Source organism: Xiphophorus hellerii, chromosome 4, assembly GCF_003331165.1.
Source record: "Xiphophorus hellerii strain 12219 chromosome 4, Xiphophorus_hellerii-4.1, whole genome shotgun sequence".
In the NCBI taxonomy this organism is placed as follows: Eukaryota; Metazoa; Chordata; class Actinopteri; order Cyprinodontiformes; family Poeciliidae; genus Xiphophorus; species Xiphophorus hellerii.
The window spans coordinates 14,175,707-14,202,862 of NC_045675.1; the positions used below are offsets into that span (position 1 = coordinate 14,175,707).

At 38.2% G+C, this 27,156-nt stretch overlaps 3 protein-coding genes across 4 annotated transcripts in view; 2 read left to right on the forward strand and 1 right to left on the reverse strand.

The window, feature by feature from the left end:
• Positions 1-1,186: 1,186 nt before the first annotated feature.
• depdc7a (DEP domain containing 7, paralog a) lies at positions 1,187-9,136 on the forward strand. Its single transcript, XM_032561643.1, has 9 exons — positions 1,187-1,285; positions 4,952-5,408; positions 6,128-6,258; positions 6,390-6,582; positions 7,036-7,256; positions 7,547-7,689; positions 7,766-7,891; positions 8,007-8,085; positions 8,173-9,136. Exons 1-9 carry the CDS (start codon positions 1,255-1,257, stop codon positions 8,394-8,396), a joined length of 1,605 nt encoding a protein of 534 aa, XP_032417534.1. The 5' UTR covers positions 1,187-1,254; the 3' UTR covers positions 8,397-9,136.
• Positions 9,137-9,540: 404 nt separating this feature from the next.
• On the reverse strand, positions 9,541-20,651 carry cstf3 (cleavage stimulation factor, 3' pre-RNA, subunit 3). Its single transcript, XM_032561054.1, has 20 exons — positions 20,407-20,651; positions 19,744-19,848; positions 19,468-19,563; positions 15,437-15,469; positions 14,828-14,925; positions 14,691-14,757; positions 14,573-14,607; positions 14,341-14,467; positions 13,230-13,307; positions 12,981-13,143; positions 12,676-12,785; positions 12,448-12,564; positions 12,141-12,359; positions 11,950-12,052; positions 11,793-11,862; positions 11,504-11,699; positions 11,237-11,387; positions 10,989-11,083; positions 10,838-10,898; positions 9,541-10,097 (listed from the first exon to the last, which is right to left on the reverse strand). Exons 1-20 carry the CDS (start codon positions 20,431-20,433, stop codon positions 9,898-9,900), a joined length of 2,151 nt encoding a protein of 716 aa, XP_032416945.1. The 5' UTR covers positions 20,434-20,651; the 3' UTR covers positions 9,541-9,897.
• An 818-nt stretch (positions 20,652-21,469) lies between these two features.
• Positions 21,470-27,156, forward strand: part of hipk3b (homeodomain interacting protein kinase 3b) — a 37,642-nt gene continuing 31,955 nt past the window's right edge. Inside the window, exon 1 of one of the 2 annotated variants that reach the window (XM_032559923.1) lies at positions 21,470-21,817. In XM_032559923.1, the coding sequence (XP_032415814.1) occupies positions 21,745-21,817 (73 nt within the window). In that variant the 5' untranslated portion in view covers positions 21,470-21,744. The remainder of the gene's footprint in view (positions 21,818-27,156) is intronic. The other variant, XM_032559922.1, reaches the window with a different exon arrangement.

A 27,156-nucleotide genomic window follows, 5' to 3' on the forward strand; every position in this document is an offset into this window, starting at 1 on the left:
AATCCGTCATTGGGATGGAATTATAATCTAGCTTGCGTTTTCAGGACAGGCAGCAATATGAAGCTGTTAGTCATAGGAATGAAGTGGCAAAAGCCTGATTAACAAATTGTCAATTCACTGACAAGGCACGAAGGCAGGCGTATTAAAATCCAACATGTTCAACATGATCATGGAATGAAAGACGGCTCAATGTTCATTCTTCTGTGAAAATGCCTAAAGGATTGTGATCTAACCAGTTTGTCGCTGTTGCATGCCTCACCCTTTACAACTCATTCCCCCCTGATAAGAGCTTCAGTCTCCCTGAGGAACACCGTCCTTACAGCTCCATCTTACTGCTGCGTCTAAAGATTTCCAGGCAATGAAATAAATCCAGATCTTGAGTTTTCTCAGCCCATGTCACCTGAAACATAGAGGGCATCAACACATAGCATTGTCACCTGAGACATCTTCAGTCACATGCTCCAAACCTCTGTGACGCACATACACCTGTAGTTGCTTTGGCTGAAGGAGGAAAGAAAAAAAAAATCCAACATGTCTTGTGTCCATTTTGTGTTTTACAGTTTGAATCTGAAACTGCTTGACTGTGTTTGTTTGTTTATTTATTTTTTTACCTCTGATGGATCCACTGGTTAGGACCTTCTTATTTAAAGGTGTAACCTGGTCAAATGTGTTCCCATAATTGGAGGTGTGACTTTGTGAAAAGCTATGAAAAATCCGACTGGATTTTTTTTTTTTTTTTGTATTTCCTCATTAGTGTTATTCTTTTTTAGCACAATAAAGCCTAAATTATTAGGCTTTATTATTAGGCCTAATAAAGCCTAATAAATAGGCTTTATTTATTAGGCCTATTAGGCCAATATTAGGCTTTATTGTGCCTAATAAATAGGCTTTATTAGGCACAATAAAGCCTGTTAGAAGACAGGGGACGTGATTGTAACTCATCTGTAACAAATAAATACAATTCTTCAAGCTGTTATAGTAGAAATGCCCTCTTTAATTTATTATTATAAATTTTTTACCATAGTTTCAACTCTGATAGAAGACTCCAAAATGAAGAAACAATCGCAGTAATGCTCCTTTTGTTAGATTTCTGGGAGTCAGTGGGACGGCTCATTGCTGGGTCGGGGAGTGAGAGCGACATAAATAATACATGATAGAGTTGAGGGAGGGAGGAGCAACAGTTTCGGCGCTGTCTGCTGGCGGCTCCTTGCGTCACCTTTTGATTTGGAAAGCGCAGGGACATGGTGCGGATGGATGGCTGTCCACACGGCCACAAGAGGACCAGGTAATCGCGATTTATTGATTTTGATTATGAAACATTATTGGGGTTTTTTATTTTATTTTTATTCATTATTTCGTTGGTCTTTTTCTAATGGAACACGGTGACTGATTGTTTAATAAACTGTTGCTGCGTAAAAACGAAGATTTTGTCGAATCATTTTACGCACAATAATCTCAGTCGCTCTTGACTCCTCTCACATAACGTTACTCTGTTTGTAATCAACTTGGACAAATTACTGGTAACTGAGCAGAATAAACGGATTTATCTCAATAAGCATTTTTTTCTTCAGTTTTCAAAAGTTTACATGGGAAAAGTATTTTAGTAAGGCTTTACATCGAATGGAAATATTTATGTGTATTTTTGCGTTTATCTAATAATCAAAACGCCTTTCATAAGTACTCAGTTTTTATAAGTGGTCCGTTTGACATTTGCTCTGTGCAGACTCAGCAGTCTCAGTCTGCGGCGTGTTTGTGTCACAACATGACTACAAAAAGATGATTTAGCATAACACGCCACACAGGATATGAGGGTTTAAATTCATGAGTGCCAATAACCCACCGAGGTTCAAGCTGCGCCCTGAAGCCAGATCGGTTAATCTGACTGGTCTTAACTTGCAGATGGAATGACGATATTATCTTCCACCAGCTGTGATTTGACTGTGCCACGCTGCGTCTTCATCGGCCGGATTTGTCCCTTTCTTATTCTCCGCTTAGTGTTTAACAGTCGCAATGCATCGAGTTAAAGCAACAGCGAAAAAAAGGTCACCCATGTGGGAACGACGCCGCTCCCTGTGCGATTATTTACCTCCGCTGATGTGTGCAAACACATGGCGCGATGTTGTGCATTGGATGAAAGGTTGGGCCATTTTGCCCATCCCAGCTCAGTCTGCTCGGATTTTTCCTGTTTCTTTTTTCTTTTTTTTCCACGGACACAGAAAAGAAGTCATAACTGTGAAGAGAAACTGGTTTCGACTGTGCAAACTGAGCTTAGTCTCAAACTGGAGCAAAAAAACAAAAACAAAAAAAAAACTAGAGGTGACAGAGCTCAGCAGAGTTCCCAGGATTGTTTTGACCAACTTGACCTGCTCCAATGTTTTACTGATAACAACGTGAAAAAGTTTTGCCCTTTCACATATCTCTTTATGTTTTTGTTTATTGTCACACTTAAAAGTTGCAAATGATGAAGTTTATTTTAATATTAATAACCTTGAATGAGTAAAAAAAAAAATACTTTAAATGACTATATTGATTGCATAAAAAGAAATTCAAACCAAAAAAGAAAATGCATCTCCTCTCTATCTTTAATTACTGATTGGCATGACTTACAACACTACAAGAGTGCATCAATAACTGATCCAGCAGGTCACAAAAATAAACTTTTTCACTACAGCAATGTTTAAGGGGCATTTTGTTTTTTGCAATTTTGGTTTTGATCATTTGAATAGCTGTTTTTTTTCCTCTTCTTTTAAACACTAGATACTCACCTCTAAACTGCCTTCTGTATTTTATCAGGTAATGTTTGATGTGAAATCATCTGAAACATTGATGTATGACAAAAAGCACACATTAATGCTTTTTGCTGTAACAGGGTGATTTTTTCCACAGCACTGTGCTTTTTAACAAGCCTTTTCAGGTATTAATAACAACCAGATTTATAACCACGTACTGTAATCTTCAGACCCCCAGTTGGTCTTCCCTTAGAGTCTTTTCTGATTTTCTCCACCACAACCTAGACAGTTCAGTTTGAGTTTCTTTCACTCATCTTAACACCGTTCTGTTGGGTTCAGATTTAGTTTTCTAATGCGAACTGTTGCAAAGTGTCCTCCCTTGAACAGCTGCTGCAGTCCAAAATGTTCTTTCCTAATATGCAAATCCTCAGTCCAGGACCGTTTCCTCTCCCCAGAGGGAGACACAGTTTGATGCAGATTTATCTCATTAATCAGCAGATCACCCACAATCCCCATCCTCTGCACCTTTGATACGGGAACATCTGCTTTTCCTGCTGCACTGTTCCAGGGGTCTTTCTTCTGTCTTCAAGTTTCACAGATGGGTCTGTAATTGCATTTGTCAGGCTGTGTTATCAAAACACACAGTCTGTCAGAGCCTGATTTATGTCCTCGCCGAGCCCCTCACATCCCTCCCTAACATTTGCTCAGTAGGCTTTAAACGCTTCCTGTTGTGAGATGCTAAGATCTCACCGAGGCCTGCCCTGCTTTCTTTTTACAGATCTGAGTCCCGAGGGATGACACGAGTCGCTTTTCCACCACGGCTCACAAATTACATAATACTGAACATATATCTGAATCGTATACTGATTGGTGTTCTTGAGGTAGCAGCAGCGCAGCAACAAGGACACACTCTACTATTTGTTTTTTAAGGCTTTTACCGTGAGGTGAGCGTTTAATCTTGAATGGAACTATGATTTCAATCTCATGTTGACCAAAAAAAAAAAAAAAGGCTATTACACATTAGTGAGATAGACTCTGTTACTTAACTTTCATCCTGATTCTGCACACCCACATGCAGGAACTCAGGGGAAAGGGAGCGTGTAGGGTAGAGACAGAGGAAAACACAGTTCCTGGGTTTTCTGAGAATTTGGCTCAAACAGAGCAGAACAAACTAACTGAGGGATAAAAAGTAAGTCACAAAACAGACTTGACCTCTGGAACGCCAAAGAGAAACTAATTCAGACATTCATTCAATTTGTTCTATTGTTCAGAGATTTTGCACTGAAGTAACTTCATGTTATTTCATCCTCCCTCTAAGAGTCAGAATGTCTTTTTAATATCTTAAAAAGATCTTAATCAGTGGTCTTTTAGAGTTCTCTCTTTGTTGTTTAGCTGATTTCTTCTGTCATTTTCCATCCAGTTATTTTACTTGAGAGAGCCATCATGTTGTCTAACGTGTCCTTTTTAACATCGTTTGACAAATAAAAATCGAAATAGTGCAGCAGGGGGAGGTGGAAATTTGTGGAGATGTTCAAATTAGGGTTAGGTTTTTAAAAAAAAAAATATATATATATATAAGCTTTGAACATTTCACAGAGCTCTGTTCAACCCATCATTTGAAAATTAACAAGCACAGCACAGCCGCAAATCTGCCAACGCACGGTCGCCTTACACTGACTGGAATAAGTGCTTTATTCGGGACCAGTGCAGATAATTCTTACTTTGGAGGAGCTGCAGAGAAACACACATTGGGTGTAAGAATCACTTGTGTAAACATTTTACCAGGAGTAGTTTAGAGTAAATCAACAATAAATTACAAATGGGTGTCTTGTTTTTAAATTCGGTGAAACTTTTTTTGTACAAAGAAGCAGCGTAAGCCTCTGGTAGCTACTTCATCTCATGTCAATGGATTTAACTGTGCTACAGCTGTGATTATTCAACATGATACGTTTTTAGTTATTTTCCGCCATTTTGTCTAACATAAAAGTTTGCTTGTCTCAACTTGCTAGAAATTCAAGGGACTGAGGAAGTTTTGTGGTTGTGTGTGTTTTTATTTAATTTCATGCACACGATAAGCTGTAAAACTTGCAGCACAGAAACATTTTCCAGAGCGTCCAGACTGCTTTCATCCTTCAGCTTTTCACGGCAGGTTTCGCAGCTTATCTTTTTTACATCTCTGGCAGTCCCTCATATTTTCCGTCTTCTTTTGTTTTCCCCATCAGAACAAAGCATGGCTGGGAAGCCTTTTCGGGCCACCTACATCTGGAACAGCATCATTTCCAATCTCCAAAGTCAAGTCGAGGTGAAGCACAGGCGCCACAACCTGAAGTCGTACCATGACTGCTTCCTGGGCTCAGAAGCTGTGGATGTGGTTCTGTCGCACATCACCCTCAGCCGCTTCTTTGGCGATGAGGCGGTGCCTCGACACAAGGCCGTCCGTCTCTGTCAGGTCCTCATGGACTCTAAGGTGTTTGAGCCAGTTGGGGGTAAAGTGTTTGGAAAGGAGAAGAAAAGAGACAAGTTTGAGGACAGCAGCGTCAGTTTGTACAGGTTCCTGGGTCCAGTAACCAGCTCCTCCTTAGCTCTGACCAATACCAACTCTCAGTCCACTGGTGCCATCAAGAGTGGCTATGGCTCGCCGAACATGAACATGAGCAGCTGCTCACTAACAAGCGAAAGGTATGGAATCATATTGTAACATCTTATATGTACAAAAAAGAAAAAAATAAGCTAAAAAACAGTCCAGGACTCAAGCTTTATTTGTAATATAAAATAAAGAAGCTAAATAAAATGACTGGTAAACTACAAAATACCAGCAAGGACAAAACACTGCTCAAATGTGGTACAAAAAAAAAAAACTACAAAAATGTAAAAACACAAAGAAAGAAGATTAATAACACTTTCATGAAACGTCAAAACTCAGTAGGAAAAAAATCTATTACAAAAACAAAGCAAAATCTGTGGTTGTGAGTAATGAGACATTATGAAACATGTTTGGTTTTATCTGGACGTGTAGGAAGGCAATTGGCAGGAAATTAAGAAAGTAAAATAAACAGTGATGGGTGATTTCAACTTACAAAAATATACTTTAAACTATCATCCTGCCTAATGAGTAGTGTGAGATATTCTGCAGTCTCTGCCTCTGGAATGAATGGCCGATAAAACAGATACAGTATTCGTGGAAAAAATCAAGACTTCACGAGACAAAGTTTATTATCCTTTTTATACAAGCAATACATACTTCATTTATTGAAAACCAATTCCTGTAAACCACCATGTGAATGAAAGACAGGTATAAGGAAGCTTTTATTTATTTTTTTGCTGTATTGATTGTGTCTGTTCCTGTAACGAGTCTCTGAATCACGTCCATTGATTGCTCTCTTTATGTAACCTATCAGCCAAGGGGTCCCAAGCTACTCCACCCACTCCCCGGTAAAGAGAGAGAAGCTGCTGGAGGAAGTGCTGGGGAACCTGAACCTCAGCGCCACCATCACCCCACAGATGAGCCACCTCGGCCTCTCGCAGGAGTGTAAGCTTCTGTCCTGACCAACCAGACACCCAAGCGTGTCGTAAAACAGACCAGTCTAAATGTTTTCATCTGTCAACACTGTAAAACTGCTGATTGCTGCTGCTTGTAAAACTGCTGTTTGGCTTTGGCAGGTTTGTATGAAGTGTGGCACCAGCAGGCGGTGTCCAGGCTGCTGCAGCTCATAGAGCTCCCCCTGCTGGAGAGCTTGTTAGAAGGCGAGGTCGCTTCACGATCCTCTCTGCATGGCATGGACAGCGACCCAGATCTGCTGTGTCCAACAAGCTACCTGGACAGAGAAGTTCTGAAAGCTTTCAGTGAAGCACAGTAAGTCCTAACTGTGACTTGTGGAAAGGTCACCCTTTTATTGGAATTTTCTCGACTTATAGTTATAATCTATGAGCTTCTAAAACTACTTCCCAGATCGAAAGCCTAAAATAATTACCCTTTGATGAGAAATCATGTCAAAATCAGAAGAAATTTATTTTTCCTTATTTTTATCATGAGTCACAACTGAACCTATAACTGGCCTGAAATCCTTCACGTCTAAGGCTGTGATTATAGTACAATTACACACAGTGGGATAAGTAGATTAGGAGCCATATGCAAAAACTGCAGTGTCCACAGTTAAACTCTAAGCCACCTGGGCAAGTCGCATCAACTGTCTTTACATCTTGTTTCTATGTCTGGTACTTAAATAAGAAAAAAAAAATTGTGTACTAAAGTACAAGAAATAAAATCAATGTATAAAACTAATTCCTCCCCTTCCCTCTGCCTCAGGGCTGATGAGTGGATGTCAGTGGCGGTGGACTGTCTGGAGTTTCTGCCTGATGAGCTGGTGGTGGAAGTCAGTCGAGGTTTGGCTGCTTGTGCGGATGACCTTGTTCAGTGCAAGAGGTTGCTTTACCAGGTCCTGGTCAGGCATTACGGACAGACGCAGCGGCCACCTCTACTTAACAACTATATCTTTGATATCCACTCGGGGATCTCAGAACTACTTGGTAAGCAGTCTTTTTTTTTCAGTTCCTACCTTTCAAAATCATTTTTAATGTTGTGTCAGAGAAAGTGCCTGATGGTCAACTGGCTAAAAGAAGATTTCTATACTACTTACTTCCTTTACAAGAAAAGCATAATCCATAATAATTGTGTGGAAACTAAAGCAGCTCAGTTCAACAGCAGCAGGAATTATTCCCTGTCTGTTTTTGGATCATCATGGATCATTTCCTAGTGTCGAAGCGATGACTATTTTCAGTCAGTTTAAAGTTTATAATTGTTACTGTTGCGTTGCCAGTTAACGGGAAGCTGGAGCTGGCTTTAGAGGCGCTGCAGCTGAGCCTGAGGCTGCAAGACTCCCACAGCCAGGAGGAACTCCGGAGACTCCTGAGATTCATGGCCACTGCAGCCAAACCGCAGGAGGTGAAGCTGCACAAAGAGGTCAGTGCTCCTGTTCATCCTGGGTGCCGCTCTGTGTTCGTTTTTGCTCCTCATTAACTCTAAATGCTCTTCCCAGATTGAGAACAGGATGGCGGTAAAGAGGGCTTTCTCCCGCTCCATTGTGTACAGCGGAAGGCTCTCGAAGGGCAAGGTGGACTTGATGGTTCTGTTCATGATGGATAACTACTGTGATATGTTCAAAGTAAGTGCTAACGGTTTGTTTCTTAGAAAGGTAATGTCTTTGGTGTTGAGATAACAAATTGGAGTTGATATAAAGGAGTTCAATTGAACTGAATTGAGTTGAATTTTTCTACCAGATTCCCATCTCCTTGCACAAGATGGTGAGTGAAAGATTGAGGAATATCGTCATGGGGAAGGATCCGGATGTGATAACAGGTTTGCAGGTTTATCTGCTGTTGTAGATTAACAGGAACGACTTGCTCTGCAGTAAAGTAATTTCTTTTCTCTGCTCCTCCACTGCAGGCACAACATACTGCTCAAGGGTTAGTGCTAAGGAATATTCAGAAAGTGCACAGAAAGTCACTCAGGAGGAGATCCTTTCTCTACTGAGGACAGTTTATGAGAACCCCAAATTCTCCAGGAAGGAGAAGAGGCGGCTGCTGGGACAGTTTTATAAAGCTCACCCTGAGACTTTTGTTCAGTACTTTGGAACTAAATTGTCTAGTATCAATATGTTGTTGCAGTAATATTTATACAAGTTATATATCAAAGAGTTAAAAAAAAATAAAAAAAACTATGTTCAAATGGAGTTGTGCAGATAGCAACAGATGACTGAGCAAAAATGTAAGCTATAATATTTAATGATCTATTTAACAGTTTTATTTGGTGCGGGTCACTATGGCAAAATGCTCCCTTTGATGTGAAAACCACTGATGCATCCTCTGAAATAGAAAAAAGTCATTTTTTAAGCTCAAATATAGGTCTGATTCAGTCAAAAGCAAACCTGTAGGTTGGCTGTTTCAGTTTTTCTTGTACAACAGCATCAGATAAAAATGTGAAAATTTGACATTGGAAATTTTAGAAGTCCCTTATTCTGCTGTAGTGACAGTGGAGACGTGCTCCTGACTCTGGCTTGTTTTGTTTTCTAAAAAATTAAAACAGATGTTGGAGAGTTTTTTGTTTTTTTAATGGCCCCGTTTTAGTGGTCTCTTCAGGGTCGTTTAAATCAGGTACAAATAACCCTTCTAATTGGCTTATGGGAAATGACTGGAGTGTTTCCTGCTGGTTTGAAACATCTTGTTTGTATTTTATGTCATCTAAGGTAAAATTGAGAAGATTTCATGCATCTTTTGCATCAGCTCTAAGAAGACAATGGCATCTGGTATGCCAGCTATAAACTGATTCAGAGCGGATAATTGTGAAAGACAAAGCAATTCTCTGCATGTAAATTTAAGAAAAATAAACTTGTGAATTTGTTTCTGTGAAATAAGATATGTCTGAGTTTTTTTCCCTTTTTCTAAGTCCATGGTCCTGTTTGTGACGGAAATCCTTTTGTTCCGAGGAGTCAAAACCACAGACTACTTCGTATGCTTCCACTGTGCTCCAGCTGTTACCCGTTACTTCAAACTACCACAGAGACACAGAGAACCATTTCCAGGATGCAAACACACTTACTGCAAGACACGACGGTGCCGTTGGCTTAACTGGTTTAAATATCAAGATGTAAACACTAAAAGGAAGCATGTAAACCGTTTCAATCTCCCATTAGAAACACTCGTAAACAGAGAGAGCCCAGTCTGTTCTCAAATAGGTCCCACTTCTGCTGATTCACTAAAAAGCTAGCATTGAAGCATCAGCAATATTTCATGCTCAAATAAAAACACAAGCTGCCCAAATTGTTTTCCAATTTTATTGAAAGGAACAGTGTTTCCTCCGGATATCTAAAAAAAAAAAGCTTCCACTTTGCTATCCTTGGAACAGCTGAAACATAAGATCAGAACTGAAGTGTATCCCAAAGTCCACAGTAGAATTAAAAACTTTGTACAGTATAATTATCAGTCTTTCAAAATAAAAAAAACTCTTGACAGAACAGAAAAAAAAAACAACACTAAAACACTTTTGTGTGCTAAAGCATCTGTGTGAGCGCGTGTATGGTTATTTGTACAGATGTAAAAACCAGTCCTGTGGACGTGTGTTTTTATTCTCTATGACAGTCTGTTAAGATTACATTCTTCCAGCGGTTTCGGTTTATCGAATCCTCTTCTGCTGGCGCGCGCGGTAGATGTCGTGAATGGGTGGAGCTATGGCTCCCTTGTCGTCCTCCTCATCGGAGTCGGCGTTTGGCCTCTTGAGGGACTTGGCGGTAGCGTGGTTCTCCATGGGGCCGTTGCCCTCCCCTGCCGCCTCAGGCTGTCTGCCGGTGATGAGCTCCACAGCAGCATCAACACCTGAACACAATCAGTCGTATTGTAAGCAGGACAATGAAAAACTAAGAGAATATTTTAATGGGATGATACAACTCAGTGTCTTTTGTTTGGATTTTATGTGAATAAAGCAACAGAGACTAGCTTGGGGAGAAAGAGGCAGTATTTCCAGAAGAATTTAAAATTCTGAACCTGAAAAGTGTGGCTTGCATGTGAATGCAGCCCCTTTTATTTTGATGGCCCTAAATAAAATTAACTGCAAATAGTTGGCTTTCAGACATCACTAGATTAGTAAATAGAGTCCACCTGTGTGCAATTTAATCTCAGTCTAAATCCAAGCTGGAGAACATGTTTTACATTGTTCCAAGACCAAGGAACAATGTAAAACATTATGCCACGTTTTCAACTTTTCAAGGAGGAGTGGTATAAAGAAAATAATTGTTCAAATAAAAATAATGTAATAAGCACTGTAAAGACAGTCGAAGTTCATGTTGGGGGACAGAGAAAACATATGGAAGAAGGTCTTCTGGTCAGATGAGGCAAAAACTGAACTTTTGTCTCATCTGCCTCATTGACTTCCACCTCACTATTATATATTTCTATATGCTTGTAACATAACACACCTTAAACAAAAACGTAAAATTCAAGAGGTCTGAACATTTTTGTGAGGTGCTGAAAGTCTTTTCCTTTAGACTGGAAGTATTCAGCTAATTACTGGACAACATTTCTGTTGCTTCTCGAATAGAGACAACAAACAAACTTACTCTCAGGAAGTGTACATCTCCTAAAAGTTTCCATGAGCTCATCCACTTGAACAAAGGGACCCTGTGGACAGAAACAATTGAAAACTGAACACTGCTGCTGCTGACAACTCATTAAAGATGAGCCTGGTAGCGTTAACCGGCCGTAACTTACAGTGAAACACGTAGGTGGAGGGAGCAGCTTCATTAGGACAACAGCAGCTGGAGGGACTGGGAAAACTCCACCAGGGACCGGGTGTAGACCTGGAGCTGTGGGGAGGAACAGAGGTATGATCAAAGATGAATCCATTTACACATCAGGTCTATTTAGAGGGAAAACAGTGGAAAGACAGCAGCAGGCCACAGAAAATAGAACTCAACACACAAAAATTAACCCTGCCTGAAATATTTGGGATTACGTACGAGCGAGGTGTCGTGGCTGATACGGGATCATCTGATTGGTGTCTGGTTTGGGATACTCTGGTTTACGATCAGGATCGTCCTTTAGTGTAGGCACAGAGGGAGCCACCACAGCTTCAGGGAGCAGTGCTGCCAGTTTGGCACGAGACACATCCTACAAACAAGCAAGAAGATGTGTCAAACATCATCACACCTGATCACAAAGTCTTTCTTGGCTCAACTGCACTGGCAGTCATGATTCAAAGTCATGTATCAGGAAGAAAAACACACCTTGTAACCAAGGGCTTTGAGTTCACTGGTAGAGCAGGGATAAAGGTCCATGAACTTGTATCTATCTACAAGCAAAGCCGTTTCTTTCCCCTCATACTCGTCTTTGAAGGCTGTGAAACGTCGGCGCTCTACTTTCAGAATACTGGCCAGGTCTCCGATGTTGCTCTCGAACGCCAAGAACCGAGCCCAGATCTCACTGAGGAGCAGATGCATGTCACAGTTCACTGGTTTAGACCGATATCTTAAACTCAGACATGCACAGACAACATAGCCAAATGCTTGACATTACCCTGATTTCTCTGGGGATAGGCTTCCAGAGGTGAGGACCCGTTCGAACAAAACCCTAGTGTTGTTATCCTCTGAGAAAAGAATCAGACACATAAAACGTCTGTAAAAGCAAGCAGCAAAGCTACAGGAAGGTGAACAATTTAGAGAATGTCACAAACCATTAAGGTGGGAGAGGTAATCAATGTAGGCAAGTATGTACTCTGGAATGTCTCCATACTTCTTCAAACCCAGCTCAAAAATCTTAAAGGCCACTGATTTGTCCTGTTGAGAAAAACACAAGCAAGATTTTGAAGCATCTGTGTGTCCAGCCACTCCTCAAACCACGCACCGAACTTCTGCTTCGTCTTACTTTGCTGCAGTAGTATTCCATCAGAGCTGCAGACACGTAGACGTGGTGACGCGTGCGTAGGTCCTCTCGAGCCTTTTTGAAGATGGCGCGACCTGATTTGATGCCCTCCGCCCTCCTGGCGAACTTCATGTACTGGATGTAGACCAGCGTGGGGTCGATGTCCTCGATCGCAAGCAGTTTGTTGTAGATGCTGTGCACTTTCTCGTACTTCATGCGACTCTGAGAGAGTGACACAAAAATAACGCTATATAGGAGAGCTATATAATGAATTGGTTAGTTTGTTCTGAACACGTAACTGGACACTCACTTCTTCGTAATCAGCAAACGCAAAGTAGAGGAGCATGTTCTTTTTGAGGAGAGTCCCAATGGCACGTTCATAGATGTTAGCTGCTTCGTCGCTGAACAGCTTTGAATTATTCATGTCCTGAAAGAAAGAAAAAGAACAAAAAATTAGGAATTAAGACATAAGATTTATCTGATATTTAATATCTGAAAATTATTCAGGCTCAGTTTTGAAAGTATAGGTGTGTCTTACTCCTTTCTCTGCCAGCAGCTTGCTGGACTGCTCCAGGTACTGAGCTGCCTCATACCAAATGTCGGGATGGTGGCCCAGAACCAGCAGGCACTGCTCATAGGCAAACATCACTGCATCCAATCAAATTAAAAAGCAATTAAATAAAAATGTTCCTGCAGCGCAACAGTAAAATAAAGGGATTCGTGTCAGAAAAGAGTAAAACTCTGCCCTCTAGTGTCGTATCTGCAGGTAAGAAACTACATATGACAACCAAAAAACTGTTTTGAGACAAGACCACCAACATTTAACATTGCGCTTAGTGTTACCTCTCTTTGTGATGAGGGTCTGGTCTTCTGTGCGGAGTGGGTTGCTTTTTTCCCACTGAATGTACTTTTTCCACATTTCCACTTGCTGGGCCTCCTGAGGGGAGTTCTGTGGTGGAACTGAAGGTGCGTTTCTGTCAAGCCCTTTCATTACTGTCTCATACTCCTGCATTACAAAAACCACCCAACAGCCTGTGTCAGTTACCCAGAACAGTATTTGGTACATTATTCAGTGGGAATCTGATTTCTCACCTTTGCCACTCTCCTTGCATTCATGTAATCCCTGCTGCGATCTTCAATCATCTTTTTAGCCAAATGCACATTGATACCCTGTAAATAAAACCCATAGATTAATCCTGCTTTTGTTCCTGTTGAAACTCTACATATAATCTATGTAGAGATTATATCTACATATATCTACATATAATCTACATATATTTTGCTTGATGGCTTTTGGCACCCATTGTAAGTTTCTGTGTAACGTTTACACAGAAAAACTTGCTCAACTTTGTTCAAAATAACAGAATTCCTACATCGCTAATAAGCCCAAACACTATAACTCATGTCAGTCTTTTTATATTTCAAGTACGGTAACTTTCATACACCCTGCTTGCATGAATGTCTCCAAAACTATTTCCGTTCTGGAATTGTGATTTGTTTTCCAAAATTAAACACCTAATCTCCTGCAGTATTAATATCAGAACTTTTGATTTTATGGTTTTAGATCAAATACTTTGAATTAAAGCCACCCTGGAAAGCATTGGGGCATTTTGATGACTGATCTAGATTCCTCTGAGAAAAAAAGTACATGTAGTGTTTAGAATGAATTGATATAAATGTGTAATTATTGCTTTGTGATTTTCTTTGCCTTCAACAGAAAGCCAATCCAGATGGAAACCAAAATACTACCACCACCATGTTTCATTATGATTCTTCTTTGGGAGTGTCTAGCCAGTAAATATGTATGTCATCTAAAGGAAACAACCATGTGATTTTTCACAGCTCTTAGTACCAGGCAGCAGCATTCGCTTTGGATGGCAGAATGGCAAATATGCACACTCATAACATAAAATGCATTAGGTGCCCAAACAAAATGAAGATGTTTGACTAGTTTATGCTATTATAAAACATAGGACCTACTTCCAACTGATCAAGTTGGTTGATAACTCTTAATTACAATTTCACTTTAAAACTGAACTGTAATCCTGACAGTTCAATAATCTTTAAACTATTTTATGTAGTTTACATGGATAAATATGTCCTTTGCTACTGTTGTAAGTGAAGCTTTTAAGCTCATTTAAAAAGAAAAAAAAACACAATTACACGCAGAAGAAAAATACTAAACATTGATTGGCTCACTTGCCTCTTCATATTTGCTATAATCTCTCCAGAGCTGTTCAATGTTTATCATTGGGTTCACGCAACCTCTTTGGTAGACTCTCCGAACCGCAGTGATTCTTTGATTTTCTGCGTATGAGCCCACTGCCTCACTAATAGAAGACACAAAACAAACAAGATTTTAGTTTTTAATGCAGGTTACAATAAAATTAAGGTCAACAAATTGAAAAAAAAACAACAACAAAAAAAACACTTACACTCCTTTTAGGAAATTTATGTAGTCGACCCAAATCTGAGAGAAAGAAATAATAGTAAGTCAGATAAGAGCGCTGAATAGAAACTAAAACAACCTGATAAAAGTTCATATTTGCAGACCTGATAGGACATAATTTCCATCCCAATTTTATCAAGGGCGAAATCATACGCCTGGGCCATCTTCTCTCTGAGAATAAGGGAATGAAATTATTTACATTCTCTTCATATGTTGGATCTCATAATTCAGAATGTCTTACTTGTAGCTGGGAAGCTTCCCTTTGGTCTCTCGAACATATGCAAGGTAGCATTTCCACAAGTCAATGTGCAACACTTTCATTAGGCATCTCTGAAACAGCTGCAACAAGATGCGAGAACATGCAGAAAAAAACATTTTACATTTACTCTATAAGAAATAAATCACATATACAATCTGACTTATGTAGCAACCAAATAGCTGGTCAAATGTCCCATGAGGCAAAAACTGTTTCCATCATTAATATATTTTTTTTATTTTTTATCTATCCGATCTTCAAGCTACAGTTCGACGCTTGCAGAACTTTTGATTATATGCTGAAATAAATGGTTAAAATCAGAAATGAGCAGGCACTTAAACATTTGAAGACTTTATTAAAGTGAAGCAACATAAAAGGTACACGCAACATCAAGCATATTACATATAGATGAAAATATGTGAAAATAACTACTCCTTGCATCAACATTGAAGACGGATAGTTGTAAGGTTATTGAAAAGGCACGCCAAAAGATACTAGTTGAACTTTTTTAAAAAAAATCTATTCCTACATATTCAGCCTACAATTAAACAGAGCTACAACACTGAAAACGAGCTTTCAGTTTTGGGCACTTACCTTCTCTACCTTGTCATAGTTTTTAGCCTTTATCTGCAAATAAAAGTGTAAAAACTTATAAATGTAAAGCTCAAAGGAAACATGCATTCATGCAGTTTTAATAATTCAAACACACACATCCACACAATGCTAAAAATCAACAGTGATATTCACACAAGAATGACAACTAACTTTTAGAAAGGGGTTTATTTTATTTTCTTTCCACTTGCGCCACATAAGCCAAGAAAACACAATAGAAAAACAAACAATTCATATTGTCAAAATTAATTTAACTGTAGTAAGCCGAGCTTTTAAAATCAAAAATATCTGAAATATTAAATAACCATCCTACAATAAATTTTAGGGGTGCATGGCTAATAAATTAGTTCACTGATGATAATCTTCTGCCTTTAAAGAATCTTTTGGCCCTTTCCAGTAACAACACTGATTGAAAAGTTTTGCTAATAAGTAAAAATAAACATTTTAATGCCACACATAATTTTGAGCAATAATTGTATCATAATAAACCCAAGTAAAAAAATGTTGCACATTAGTATAACATCCCTGCCTCTTCACATCCTACATACCATCTTATCTCACTTAAATCCTTCCTGCTAAACATTTAAAATCATTGGGAATTTTTTGGACACAAATGTTTAAATTATGTGTGGGTTTAAGATTAAAGTCTCATCCTTGTGAAACTGCAAATGGGCAGAGATAGGGATATTTGTGAAATGGTTTCATCTTTTCAGGTATCCTACTCCTTAAAAAAACTGAATACAAGGCTGAGAGGTGTGGGAGGGTATACAGACTAGAAGAATAGGAATAAGAAAATCCTGAACACATCCTGCAAATATTTAGTTCACTTTTCATAAAATGCAAGAAATACAGTATAGAACCTTAATCTTTAAGTTTTTAATACAGAATGTTACAGTTGACATAGTGTTTCGAGGTACACCACAAAAGAAGTGTTTTTAGTCAAATTAGACTTGAAATCTGCATCATAACTTACAAGCGACCTTATTTGGCATAAATGGAGAGTCAGAACAACTTGAAATTCTGGCCCTACTGCACACAAACTAAAACAGTCTTGCCCGCTTAAATTTAGCATTTCAAATTCAGGTCAAGACGATTCCAGCTTCGCACTAAAGAAAAGCACAAATTTAAACCTCCAAACATTTTGTCAAAATACTTTCAAGACGTTTTTATGTAAAAGCAGTTTTTCTTCACAATAGGTTGTCATTAGTGAAAAGGACAAATTTAACTTCTTCAAATTAAAAACTGAGCTCCAGTTTCTCCAAGTCCACTTCTCAGCGATGGCTACAGCTGGCTCCTAAGCCTTTGTGTGGTTTGCAGAGACGTGCAGTAAAGCTCCAGTTCAGCTGCCAATGCCCAAATTCAACAGCCTTTGATAGTCAAGAGTATAATCTTACACACATTACTGTAGGAAAAATATTTACAGAGAGCTATTTCCAATCACCTTTCTCAAAGTTTATCTACCAAATCTGTTAAGAGAACAAGGAGTGTAAATCTTTAAAAAAGTATTCATTAGGTTTAGAGAAGTTTCCTCAATGAATATTAGTTGTTTACAGCACCATGAGTCTATATTAGTATATCTACTAACTCCAGTCTTGGGCACCTAATAAATGAATCTTCGTAGGACTCGTCTCGCCCCCAAATCCATATTTTATAATGCGGCAGGGGAAACAACTCAAGCTAAGCTGGGTCTCTTGTATGTATAGATGGCCTAGCAGGCAAATCGAACATGTCATGGAAAATGGCAATAATATGCAGAGAAAAGTTTTATTTTGTACATTTTGGGGAATTTCCAATGTGGTCCTCAGCTGTTCTATTTAAATACAAAGAAATTAGCACATACATATACTTACCACAAGGGGGAGCAGCTATACTAAGAATGGCTTTGTGTATGTCATTGATTATAATCCTAGGAGACTTTAATTGGTTTGATAATTCTAATAGTGTTATTTCAAAAATTAAATCTTTGTGCTTGTTCAAATCTAACTAATACAGCTGATTTAAGGAAATTCAGGTATTTGGAGTTAAATGGAGGACAGAAAAAGTATCTGGCAAAAGTATTCACACCCATTAAGCTTGTTTGCATTTTGACACGTTACAACCAAACTTTAGAACATGTTATTGGGAATTTATGTAATAAAGAAGCAGAGGGTCATGCATGATTTCACACTGGAGTGAGCAATGCTTCATCAGAAAATGTCAAGGAAGACTTTATAGGGAAAAAGAGGGGCAGACAAAGCCTCATGCTGTAGCGATACTTTTCTGAAGCAAGAGAAATGTGATCTGGTTAGACTTGAAAAAAGAAACTTGCTAAAACCTCAAGTACTTAAGACAGAGGAAGAGATTAATCTTAAAGCAGATGACAGAATATATAAACAATGGAATAGTGTAGATAAAAAACAAAGGGAAAAAAAAGTTATATTTAGAGCATGCTAGTAGAGGTGCCAAAATGTAATTGTAGTGAAAAGTGGTTAAAGGATCTCAGTCACAAGGACTGAATGTAGACGCCAAATTTACAGGTCTTTATTTTCAACAAATATTGAAAATCATGCATTTTCCTTCCCCTTTATAATTACATGCTACTTTGTGTAGGTCTTTCACTTAAAATTCTTATAAAAATGTAAAAGTTCACAACTGTAACAAAAATGGTAAAAGGTTTATGGAAATAAATACTTTTGCAAGGCACTCTGTAAAAAAAAAAAAAGAAAAAAAAAAGTTGATGCTGGATTTGTAGACTTTGATGCTGGATTTGTTTAACCTTTTTAATTGTCTTTGTATAAGCTTTGTCAATTTTATTTTTTAATATCAAACATTGATTAACAATTTGAAGTGGCAATATGTGCAAACGGCTAAAAATATTTGTCCTTTTCTGAACAATATTTCAGTTCTTTCTGGTTAAGAATCCCAAATCATCTGTTTAACAATCCATAAGGGTCATAAATCACACTAAAGTTGCATTTCTTTGATACTGTCAACTCTACACTTATCTTTAAAATAAATAAACACCAATAATATCCTTCTGGTTTATTTGTCTTGTTCTGTTTTATGGTAACAAATAATGACTTGGATCACACTATATTATCTTTATGGTTGTATTTGCTGCTAACATCGTCACTGCTATAACAACTTTAATGCAAATAAGAAAAATATTTAAGGGTTGAGGTCTATCATGAAAAAGAGAAAATTTGTTTCCCCAAATTCATAGAGCAATGGCAGAAAGTTAGTGTGAGGCAGAATACATGAGGACGTTTTATTTGGAGGAAACTCTACAATCTAAATACACTGACATTTTTGTTAGAACTGATCATCGGGTGTAAGGGAAATTAAATCTGGTCAAATTGCTGGTTGGATGAAAGTAAAACTTATTCTTGGCAAACTAAAAAAAAAAAAATAAGCAAAGGGTCACAGTTTGTGTGTTCAGGAGAAGTGGGGCGAAAGGTCTCAAGAAAAGAATGGCCCACACAATAAAGATCGTCCTTTATGAAAATAACCCAAAAGAAATGACACAGGAGGCAATAAATTGACACGACAAGTGAATAAAAGGCTAATGCACTCCAATACCATTAAAATAGTTTTAATACTGTTGCAGACCAAACATGCAACAAATGCACTTTACCCCATATTTAATATGCCGCAGATGATATGTAATCTTTCGTTTAACCTGGAAACATGAGGAATTACCCTTAAATAATTATCGATAATAACCCCTTCTTGCTTAAAGGCACAATTCCTAATGAGCATTAGTAGAGCCCAACTGCAAAGTGTTTTGTATCAATTTTTACAAGTCGTTCATTAGAAGGTTTCTCACTTTGTACACTTTGTTTTAGGAAACTGTGAGAATTCTTTAGCTTTCGAAGAACATCTTTGAGATTAGACAAAAAGGCTCAAAACAAGAATTGTGACTTTAAACTCCATTGAAGTCAGATACATTTGGATTGTGTGAAAATCACATAGTTGATTATGTTAGAATAAGTCTCAGCCATGCACACAAGGGAAAAGAATAAAAAAGTATTAACCTCGGCTTCAATGAACAGTTTCCAGAATCTGCCAGAACTCGGGAACTGTGAGACAAGTCGCTCATGGGTCTTCCTTGCTTTATCTATGGGTTGATTCTACAGGAGAAGATTGCATTTACATTCCACTCACTATTTAACATAACAATGGCAATCTTGCCAATCATGAGGTGGAAGACGAAATCTAAAGTTTCGTATTGGACTAAATTCTAACCCCAAGCCCACCACCCTCATTCCCAGTTTCCTTATCCCCAGTAATACAACTCGGTGTCACTAAACCTGTGCTTCTCGAATCAGAATGCTCCATGCGTCAAGGTCATATGGGTTTTCTTCCAACTTCTTCTCTGCTTTCTTCACCTTCTCAGGAATATACTCAGCTGCTGTCTGTAACACAAAAAAAGCAACAAGCAATGTTGTTAGCCAACTCAAAATGCTTGTAGTAATGCGACGCGAGGGCCCACATAGCGCTGGACACTCACACAGGAGGTATTGGTGTTATTCATTATCAGACCCTAAACATCATAAAAACGAAAAGCAGCACAAAATCGAGATAAATCGGCTGAAATACGTGTTTTCCCTAGGTAGCTTGGTTTTTCTAGCTGGCGCCATTAAATGGAACCTTACACAGAAATATCTAGGGTAAAAATAATGCATTAACTATCAGAAACTGCAAAGTAACACGACTGTGAACTAATGTTAGCTCGTAGTGTTAGTATCGGCTAGCTTCACGTTGCGACAAAAGCAGCTGAATCAATATGGCGCACGACCACGCCACAAAAAACCCTAAGTACATGACTTATACGCGTTTGATTCCCCCGATAAAGCTGCACACAGTGAACATTCCAAACTAATTTACGTGCCTAACAACGCTGCATGATAAAACATTAGCTATGACACAGATATCCCTCTAGCTTGGCCATGAATAGAACTGCGTGTTGCTACCTGCTCGGCGGTTCCCTCCGTCGACATGGCTGAAGAGTATCTGCCTCAAAAGTTAACAACCACTGCAACTAACACCGAAATAAGCAAGATGCAGGAATTTTCTTTAAAACTACTAGGTCATCGGCATAGTTTTAGGGTGATTTTTTTTACGTTGCTTTCGAGCAGCTAACAGCTCAACGGCTGGACTGGCCGATGACTAAAATGGCGAGAAGGCAGACAGTAGTGTTCCGTTGCGCGTGCAGGAACAACAAAGCTACTTCCGGCTGTCGGAGTTTCTTCAAAATAAAAGCATTCGCTGCAGCATTACGGATTAAAAAAAAGTCATTCATATTTTTAAAATCAGTTTGATATACTATGATTTACATTCACGTTTGGTTAAATTACACCAAGATGAGAAATCACTATGATGAAACCGCACTTCTAGAATGAATTAAAGCATAGTATGTCTCTAAGCAAATATCGTGTGATGTGTGAGATGTAGTGCATGCGTTACAATTAAGGAAGACTGTTCAGCAGAAACAGGAACAAGTGATTTTGTACCAAATGACACTGATGGTCCTGCTGGACAACAGGGGGAAGCAAATCACAGCCACAGAGAGCGCGCGCTTGAGCGAGTCTGTCTAGCCTGGCCAACAGACTAGAGTAATAGAGTGCAGCAGTTATCGTTCACATGTAGACATATTTAGTTCTATTTTTCTGTTCTCAAACCAGTTTTTACCAGTATTAAATATATATATATCTATATATATTTGTTTAATTATGTAGAAGTTCCCCTATACAAATTCATTCTGTATGTTTAACCTAATCATATGTGTGATTTTAGTCGTAGAGACTACACACTGAACAATTGTGTAAGCTTGGAAAACATAAGTTTATTTATATTATTTTATTATAGTAGTGTGAGGTATTCATTATGTCTGAGCAAAGAAGTCACGATGCCTACATTTGGGCGGTTTTGCATTGTATTCCAAATACGTTCTATGTTTAAGGTAATCTGCAATGGATTACTTAGGTCTGACTGATGCCGTCAGTTCACAAACATTTGCTTCCAGTTGCTAGAGAGAGAGAAGGGACATGTTAGAGGCTGGCAGGGCCGCGGAGCTGCTCGTCTAGACAGGGGGTAACGGGCACCCTTTCAGAGATGGGCAACGGCGCCCAACGAGAAAGGACGCGGATCTGAGCTGAGTAGCTACAAACCGGACTTGGTGTATTGCTCCCGGACGTCCATATGCAAGAGTTATTTCATGTTTGAAATGTGGGAGATGGTGGCGTTACCAAGAGCGAGCTCTCCCTTCCTGTCGTCTAGGACAAGATGGCAGCAATGCAGGCGAACTGTGCATGGGATGGATTTATAAGTCCATAACATGCTCAGAGAAGCCCTGGATTATACTTAAAGTGACTCTATGTGAAGGTAAGTGGCGGACTGAAAGCTGTCAGTTTCCAAGCTAAACATTTGAAACGTAGGTTTGGATGTGACGTATTACTCTGTCATAACTTAGCTGTAAACTTAACCAATTTTGGATGTCTCTTCAACCGCAAACGTGAGCAATACAGGCTACACTTTAAGTAGTCGGTGTACTTGAGGTAAATATTTTTTCCCTTTCGTGCCAAATGGTGATGACGATGTCGTCTAAGGTGATTTATTGTAACGCAACTGCCTTGAAAACACAAGTGTTGTCACGGCGACGAGTTAAGGTTGTTTTCGATATTTTACGTCGGATAAAATAGCCATTCAGAGCTATTTTATGGATTCATCTAACTTAAAACTAACTTCATTGAACAGTATGGATCTAGTGAATTCACTGGTAAGTTCTGTTTTACTTTATTTCAATTACCTCTTGACTCAGGCACAGAAAAGACTACCTATCAGAAGCGATGCTAGACTTCTGAACAGATTTTGAAGTTTTTTTAAAGGATATTTAACTCCTATTACAGGCATTAACACAACATAGAATGACCTACTTATAAAGATTATTCAAATGTAATCCGAATAACTAACTTCTCATTTTTGTTTTACTTTTAGTTTAAAAATGTATTTTATGTTTATATATATTATATGGCTCCTAACTAGGCATTAGACATATGCTTAGTTAGAAGGTATACCTGAGTATACCTGTTAAGCTCAGGTATAATAACCCTGAGTAAATGTAGCACAATTTGAGACCAGTTTAATATGTAAAACATAGATGCATTACATTATATAATTACTTATCTAAAATAGAAAAGCTACAATTATTCCCACTGTTGATAAAGTAATGCAGTTTAACATTTGTTTGTTATTTGAATATTGTAAGCATGTAAATTAAAAAAAATACATTTTATGGTAGTTTTTAATGGCTATCACAGTGAACATTAAACCTTTTTGCTCCTATGATATTTATAAAGTAAAACATGTATTTTACTGATACTAGCTGGTTAATTAGTTGGGCTATCTGCTCAGGCAGACCCTACAATCAGCTGCTTAGCAGACATGCTGCATAGCTTGCCATTTTTGGTTAACCTTGTGGGAGTGATGGGTTGGCTCTGCAGCGTTGCGCCATGACTGCCTGCCTTTTTACGAGTTTTGAAATGTTTGGAAACAGTAAAATTGATCTATCTCAGTCAGGGACGCAGAGGTGTTGCAGGTTTCTATCAGGCTGCAAGCAGTCGGCGCTGCATTACTTTATGCTTCATCCAACAAAGGATAAACTCACTACTCTAGCACTTTTTCTGGCATGTCATTGAAAGGAATTTAAATCAAAGGGATATTGGTAAAGACCATTTGTGGAAGTTTTAAATGAAACGTATATATCTTTGGCTTACCTTGAACCACATAGGCCCAAAATAATGTGTAGTTACTTGTTAAGTTATTTACATTAAACCAGATTATTGTTGATAGAAAATGAGGTAGATATCTAAAAAAATTATGAAATAATGTTATAGAAATATCAACTTAAAAAAAAAAAATATATATATATATAAATATAAATATATATATAAAAATATATATATATATATATAAATAATGAAATGTCAATAAATATTTATTCCCTTGTCAGCAATTAATTTAAAATAACTTTTTGTTGCTATTAAACCATTTTGCAGGTTTCCGTTGGCATTTTGAAGATTTGTCTTTGCTAATGAGCTTCAGGTCTTTGAGACTGAAAGGCCTCCTTGCCATAACCATAATCTTTGGCTTCCTCCACGGATTCCCAGCTTGATTCATGTTGTGTTCCTGGCTGGACCACTCAAAATACAAAACATTACTATTACCTCCAGTCAGAAGAAACATGTTGGTAAAATTAAAGGATTACTTTAAACCTGCCAGGATTGTGAGTAATTGTGGGCTTAACTTGGCCATTTAAAATAATAACCTCAGCAAAATGTTCCTGTTTATTTTAATGCATTCAGCCCAAGTTGGCAAACAAACATAACAGCAAATATTGGTGCCACACAGTCTTTTACAGATCACGGAATTATTAAAGCATGTTTGACTCAGTACACACTGGTAAACATTCTGTTTTTAACTCATCTAAAGTCCTGCTCAAGGTGTTTAATACAGTGGTATGTTTTAAAATAGACTTTACAGTAAAAGAAGATTAAAATCATATCTGAAATCCAGTGTGGAACTTGCAGTCCTCTTTCTATTAAAGAAAAACAATATGTTGACCTCATTTAAAATGCTGGTTAACATCAAGGGGGATTTGAGTTTAAAATATAGTTGTGACAGTGGCTGTTATCCAGTACAGAGTTAAGTTGCATTGTTCAACAATGTTTCGTAGAAACACAACTAAAAGCAATGTTTTTGTGTTTTTCTAATCTGTTTTTCTTTTAACCTGCTGCCCTATGAAACATAAACACATCCCAAACAAAAACAACTTAAGCCTAATGCTAAGGTAATCACACATGCTTAGCTTAAATGATATGTTTGGGTTTTGCTGGAATTAATGTGGTTGAGGATTTAGGCATGAAGTCATTTTGAAACTCAAGCTTTAATTATAGGCCGATCATTTAAACATGCAGCTATTTTTCGCGCTCTCTTATGTCGAGAAAGTCATTACTGCCTGCTGTACTTTTCCAACTTGCATGTGTTTACTTGTGTCAGTCATTTTATTGCCTGGAACTTCTGGTCATCAGTTGCTTTGAGGCAGGCGTAAATAGCTGTTATCTGAGTGATGTCATCTGGTCGTACGCCTACAGATGCACAGCAGTAAACAAAGCAGAGTGAGAGTTTATAGGGGAAGTACAGTGACAGGGCCTTGTTGTGTTCTAGCGAAGATTGCAAAAGTGATTTTTGGCTAGTTTCTTTTATCTCCTGAGCCATGTGACGACTTCAGCTCATAGACCTTATTTTGCTGTAATTCAGTAATTTGTTCATTTCTGACCCAAGACGATTTTGGTTAGAAACAGATGTGGTAAAACAGCTGTCTCGCTTGTGTTCTGCAATTGTTTAATATCAGTTTATGTAGTGCTGTGATCAGTGCTTTGCAGATCGATCAAAATTCCTGTTTGTGGGTATAACATTTCATTGTGTCATTCAGTCAGTCACTCCTACGTTGCTGCAGGATGTTGAAGACTAACAATAGCATTAGTGTTGCTTTTAAAAGATGGACAGGGAGGAGTCTTGTTTCTCAGTTGATGATAATTTGTAACAGATCTAGATATATCACATTTGCTTTTTAAACATATGTGCATCTGAAAGGACTTCTGTTGTACTTGTATTGTTTTGGGTGTTTTTCCAGAAAGCATAAATGCTAATGAGAAGGCATGAAGCCTTTGTTGCTTTAAAATTTTATTCCCATTTTTATTGCTTTGAGTTGAGGCTTTTATTAGAGACAGTCTTATGTTTTAGTAAAACTTTTTTATTATGTTCTGCATGTGATCACTTTATGAGATAACGACTTAACGTTATTGGCTAGGTTTGCACCAGTCCTGCTGAGGCAGTTCTGAATGTGATAATGTTATTGTAGAAATTAAACCGTAGTCAAAGGACTCTATCACTACATTTGATCATCAGTGTTGGACTTCCATGCTAGTAGACATTCTCAGTAAACGGTAGCTTATGACACTAAAAGAAAACTGCACATAAAATGTCAGACTTTCTCAGTCAAGATAGCACGAGATCACATGCTTGAGAAAATAAGGAGCCTTTTATCCGGAGAGTACGAAAAACCAAGTTCACGAGACTCAAGGAAAGCACCGCTGATAGGTTGTGGCCATGTGGTCTAAGACAGTAACCTTTGTGTGGTATTAAAAGCATGGGAACAGCATCGGGGTGGATTAGGGCTTCCATCATTAGGTCTGATTATTTAAGGTCAACAGGAGCCAGAGATGCCTTACTGCATTTTAGGGCAGATTTTGGTGTAGGAAGCAGAGCAGCCTAGCAGAATGCACTCTGGATGAACGTGTGACAACAAAGCATCACACAAACAGCTTTCCAGATCATCTGACAAAAGTGTGAAAGCCTTATTGGCCCGTTGTAAAGTGTTGTAAGATGGCAGACATTTGTAGCTCAGAGATGTGGATCCTAAGCTGTGGTGATCATTTCAGCTCAGTTCTTTTTTGAGTTATAAAGTAAAGCTATTTGACTCTAAATGGTTATTAATTTTAGTAAATGTAGACAGCCTTTGTAAATTGTTGTAAAAATAAAATGCGTTTGCAAAATAAATATAATTGTAGAATATAAACAATGCCATGTGGGAATTGTGTGTTGGGTTAGGTTTTAACTTTGCTTTTTTAACATTCATGCACACTTTTGTAGTTTTGCTTCTTCCATTTCTTACCCATAAAGCAAAACATTCATCGTCATCTGTTTTTATTTGCATCTAAGTATTATGATACACATTTAGAGACAAATAGATGCATTAATTCTTCAACCGCACAGATAATTTAAATTATTTCATTATGTTTTCCAAAGTCTTTTTAGTTCAACCCACTCCTATTTGGAACAGTTAACTTGGAAATGAATATGACCGATCATTATCCCTGATCAAACCAAAGTAAATTTAAGTGACCTTCTGCTTATAGATATTATTTATAGGAGTCTCATGACCACATTTCCTTACATTTCCTCGCCCCCTGGCATAAACTGGTTACCTGTATCAAGGTATGCCAGGCTTAAAGAGAGAATCAAATATTTTCTGACAGCCCATTTCTATGAATGACCCTTAAAATGTAATAATGTATTGGTATATTATAATAACATAACATGCTAAGCTAACTCGATTTACTGTAGAGGCTGTAAATCCTCTACAGTAAATCGTTTTACTGCTTCTCTCTGTTTTGACGGAGAGCTAAACTTGTTATGTTTGGTGTCTGTTTCCTCTGGTTTTCTTTTCATCACAGTTCATGTAAACAGACGCAGGTTGTGTAATGGCAATAACCGTCCCATGTGAAACACGTGACCACGTGGGGGACAAAAATAGTTGGTGGACAGTATGACATTCTGCACAATTAACAAAGAATTAGGGCGACAGATTTCACTTTGCTTGTTTTTATTAAATTATTCAAGTCATTTAAGGAATCATTGCAGTTCTATGGAAATATGTTGATGTAAAAATTGACATAACTTATTAACCCCATCATGTTTCTTTGGTCAAGGGCTCTCAGTGTTTTCTGTCCGCTAAGTCCACAAAATTTCTTTGTGTTATCTTTCAGTGTGATTTAGAACTCCAAAGGTTGAGGAATGGTGGGTTTAAGAGCTTATCTTACAGTTTTTTAAAATCATAAAGCACTCAGTCAACTGAGTGATTTTCAAAGTAGCCCTCATGT

Coding starts and splice junctions, on each gene's coding strand:
- depdc7a (XM_032561643.1), top strand. CDS start 1,255: ATGGCTGTCCACACGGCCACAAGAGGACCAG. Junction 1,286..4,951: donor CACGGCCACAAGAGGACCAG/GTAATCGCGATT, acceptor TTTCCCCATCAG/AACAAAGCATGGCTGGGAAG. Junction 7,257..7,546: donor GGGGATCTCAGAACTACTTG/GTAAGCAGTCTT, acceptor TTGCGTTGCCAG/TTAACGGGAAGCTGGAGCTG.
- cstf3 (XM_032561054.1), bottom strand. CDS start 20,433: ATGTCGACGGAGGGAACCGCCGAGCAG. Junction 12,786..12,980: donor GACCCTCATCACAAAGAGAG/GTAACACTAAGC, acceptor GATTGGATGCAG/TGATGTTTGCCTATGAGCAG. Junction 10,899..10,988: donor CTCCACCTACGTGTTTCACT/GTAAGTTACGGC, acceptor TTCTGTCCACAG/GGTCCCTTTGTTCAAGTGGA.